Source organism: Octodon degus, unplaced genomic scaffold (genome assembly GCF_000260255.1).
Source record: "Octodon degus isolate 3935 unplaced genomic scaffold, OctDeg1.0 scaffold00021, whole genome shotgun sequence".
NCBI lineage: Eukaryota > Metazoa > Chordata > Mammalia > Rodentia > Octodontidae > Octodon > Octodon degus.
The window spans coordinates 18333184-18337231 of record NW_004524597.1 but is presented as its reverse complement, the minus strand read 5'-3'; the positions used below and the strand labels follow the sequence as shown (position 1 = coordinate 18337231).

The following is a 4048-nucleotide window of genomic DNA, read 5'->3' as shown; positions in this document are numbered from 1 at the left end:
AAAAAAAAAAAAAAAATGGTTTCTGCAGAGCGTGACAGCACATGCCTATAATCCCAAAACTTCACAGGCTGAGGCAAAGGGGTCACCATGAGTTCAAGACCAGGCTGAACTACATGGCAAAACCCTGTCTCAAAAATAAAATTTAAAAATTGTAGTTCCTCGACTCTATCAAGAAGTCCACTTACCAGTCCTCTTTTTCCTAAATATTAAACTGGAGTGCATTTTAGAACCTCAAAAGAACCAGAGAATAAGCAGGCAAGGCTGCCACCCTGCACACTAAAAATCCCTGTTTACACATTTTGCTTGCTCTCCTTGAATAAAAAGCCGCCTGCCCCAACCTAGGCTAGCTTTCCCCTTGTCTGGTGCTAAGGAGGTGAAGAGTTGACCCAGACAGGGTGGTCAATGGTTACAGTTACTGGATTTCTCTCCAAGACAATGACTGAATGGAAACATGGTAACACTTACATAGATTCAATCATCTTCTTTGTAAAGACTTCATCAAATTCCTGTTTTAAACCTGTTTTCATGGTATCAGAAAGGACAAGGCTGGGGAGATGGTTAACGTTTCTGTCAGCTTCAACTTCTTCATCTTCATCAATTATCCTAAAGGCAACAGAGAAAAAGGAAAAAATAGGTATTTAGTCAAATTATAATGTATTATTTTAGTAAATGGACAAAACTATAACAGGATAAAAGTAAGAGGTGCTTAATAGCAAAACATCAAATGAAGATATATCTCATAGGAAAACAATCATCAAATGAGGTTACTTTTCATCTGGGTGAAAAAAGTATTCACAGAAGAGTTATTCAATGTTTCATTTTTCTTTTAAACGAGTTTCTCTGGTAGGCATGATTGTACAGGTATAATCCTAAGACTCAGGACTCTTGAGGTTGAGGATTGCTGCAAGTTCAAAGCCAGCCTAGGCTACATAGTAAGTTCAAGGCCAGCTTGTGCTACAAAGCAAGAACCTGTCTCTCTCTCTCTCTCTCTCTCTCTCTCTCACACACACACACACACACACACACACACACACACGACAAAAAAAAAAGTTTTAAAGCTGATTGTGGTGACAAAACCTACAATTCCACTACTCAGGGAAGCTGAGATAGGAGGATTAAAAGCATAAGACTTACGTGCAACTTCATGAGACCCTGTCTCAGAATTTATTTTTTAAATTTTTTAATTTTTTTGGCGGAACTGGGGATTGAACTCAGGCCCTTGCACTTGCCAGGGAAGCACTTATTCCACTGAGCCATCTCCCCGGCCACGCTGCTTCAAAATTTAAAGAAAGGGCTTGGGATATAGCTTAGTTCAAAAGCCCTTTGTTCTATCTCTAGTGCAAAAGCCAAAACAAAACGAATCAAACAATGGAATCAAATTTGAAAAATGTGTAACATCAACACTGAGCCTGGGGAACCTTGGGAACTTTTGGTATATAGCTGTGGAGGGAAGACTTTGTACCCCCATCTCCAAAGTGGAGTACCTTAGGAGTTTCGAAAATATCAAAATGAAGGAGCAAAATGCCATCCCAGACCTCCAGCCCACCCAGAACACGTCCAGGAAACAAGGTCATAGAAGAACTTAGAAGTCACACACTTGAAATTTCTGAAATGACAGCAACTGAAGTAAAGAAATAACTCAATCAGGCTATAGAAGAAATCAGGTAAGAAATAATCTCTCAGGAAAAGGAAAAAAAAAAAAAGTTTAGTACAGTTAGTTCTATGAGAATTCACTTTAAAAAGGAATAGCAATGGCCAGGCGTGGTGATGCACACCTATAATACCAGCCCTTGAGAGGTTGAGGCAGGAGGATCCTTGCCTAGGCTACAAAGTGAGCTCAAGGTCAGCATGAACTGGATAGCAAGGCTCTCTGTCTCGGGCAAGCCAGATAGCTTAGCAGATTAAAATGCTGTTTAAGCAGACACAGGGATCCAGATTTGATCCCCTGGTGTGTGGTGCTGGCCCCGGCCCCTGCTGAGAGAGCAATTGAGAGTGGCCATGGTGTGTGCCCCTGTAATCCCAGCTCTTGGTAGGCCGAAAACAGGTGAATCACTATGAGTCTGATCTGTGTAGTGAGACACTATACTAAATACATTGAAAAAAAACCTGTCTCAAAAAAAAATCAAAACAAAAACCCTCCTACCACACCCACACCCACTAAAAAGGAACAGCAGCAAGTCAGATACATGTGCTATTCATCTACCTGTCCTCAATCTCCTGTAGCCTCCTCCGGGCAACTTCACACTGTGGTTCTCCAGTTGTCTGATCCATCTCTTCACAAATAGCATCTAACATGCCAGGTACAGAAAGCCCACTAGCACATGGATTTACTCTGCGACCTTCTACATCCTGATGTGTACAAAGAATCCAGTCATTAGGACCAGTACAGAGTTCTGCTTCAGTCAGTCTTTTCTTTCTTACTGGAGAACTGGAAAAAAGTAGAGAAGAAAGGAAATTGAATAAAAATAACAAATTAAATGTGTATCATCTTTATCTCTATTTTGTTATGTGTTTTTGAGATAGGGTTTTGCTGTGCACTCTACACTGGCCTTGAGTTCACTATGTAGCCCAGGCTGACCTCAAACGCAAAACAGTCCTGCTGTCTCAGCTTCCCAAGTGCCAGGATTACATGTGTGCATCACTGTACCTGGTCCTCTAATCAAATTTTCATGTTTGGTGCCTCACACTTGGAATTCCAGCTCCATGGCACAAGGACCACAAGTTTAATACCACCCTGGGCAGCTTAGCAAGATAAAGCCTCAAAGAAAAAAAAAATTAAGGGTCTGGGGAAGAGTTCAGTGGGAGAAATCTGCTCAAGAAGTGTGTAGCTCTGGGTTCTCTATGAAAACAAAACCCCAAAACTATACTTTTTTTAAAAAGTTTATTTGAAAAAATGAAAGTGAAGAGTAAAGGAAAAACTGGCTCTATAGACAGCCTGGTGAGTAAAAGAGGAAAAATCAGGACAAAAGGATACCCTGGAGGATGCAGGTGGGCTATGGGAGCTGTCCTGAGGAAAGCCACCAGAGCCCACCCACTTTAGCTTTCTTGTATGTAGAATAGCATGTCATGCAGCCATCCTATTTTCCCTTAGAGCAAAAATGTACGCCTCATCAGGTTATGTTTCACATAATTTAGCACAGGTGTTATCATGATTTCTCCCCTCCCCATGTCAGATGCTGTCATTTCACTTTCAGCCCCTAAACAATAGGGTTCACTCTTACTTTGTAACATAATATCTCTATATCCTGGGCAAATATTACAATCCTTACAAATAACCAAATACAACTTTTTTTTTTTTTTTGCTTTGAATTAGATATAGCCCAGGCTAACCTCCAACTCATGTGCATCCTCCTGCCTTAACCTCCTGAGTTGTTGGGGTTATTGGTGTGTCCCACCCATCCCACCAAAATACAACTTGATGAATGTGATCATCATGCATCTAAAATGTACTGCCCAAAGGGCCAGCCTGATAGCTCAGTGGATTAAGGCACCTGCTTAGGCAGATGTAAGGGTTGGAGGTTTGATTACCGGCCGGCCCTGCCCCCAGGGCACGCCGAGATGGAGACTGAGTCTGGGCCCCTGTAATTCTAGTGCTTGGAAAGCTGAAATCAGGAGAATCACTATAAGGCCGATCTGTGTAGTGAGACCCTGTAGTCCCTGTAGACCCTGCACTAAATACAAAAAAGAAAAGCTAAATGTACTGTCCGGGTGTAGTGGCATACACCTATAAACCCAGCACTCAGGAAGCTGAGGTGTTGCAAGTTTGAGACCAGCCTGGGCTACAAAGTGAGCTCAAGGCCAGCCTGAACTGCATAGTGAGACCCTGTCTCAAAAAAAAAAAAAAAAAAAAAGACCAACAAAGAAGTACCAATAAAATCTAATTTAATAAAAATACAACATTCTGGGGCTGGGGAGATGGCTCAGTAAAATGAGCGCTTGCCTGGCAAGTGCAAGGGTCTGAGCTCAATCCCCAGTTCTGTTTTTTTTTTTTTTTTTGCAGAACCAGGGATTGAACTCAGGCCCTTGAACTTGTCAGGGAAGCGCTTAT

The 4048-nt window shown here is 41.8% G+C and overlaps 1 protein-coding gene across 4 annotated transcripts in view; it reads right to left on the bottom strand.

Moving 5' to 3' along the window:
- Ccdc117 (coiled-coil domain containing 117) overlaps positions 1-4048 on the bottom strand; it is a 43899-nt gene that overhangs the window by 16265 nt on the left and 23586 nt on the right. For 3 of the 4 annotated variants that reach the window (XM_004628032.2, XM_023711547.1, XM_023711548.1), the window contains 2 exons: positions 2204-2428; positions 466-603 (listed from right to left, as the gene is read on the bottom strand). In XM_004628032.2, coding sequence (XP_004628089.1) covers positions 466-603; positions 2204-2428 — 363 coding nt within the window. The remainder of the gene's footprint in view (positions 1-465; positions 604-2203; positions 2429-4048) is intronic. The other variant, XM_012513988.2, reaches the window with a different exon arrangement.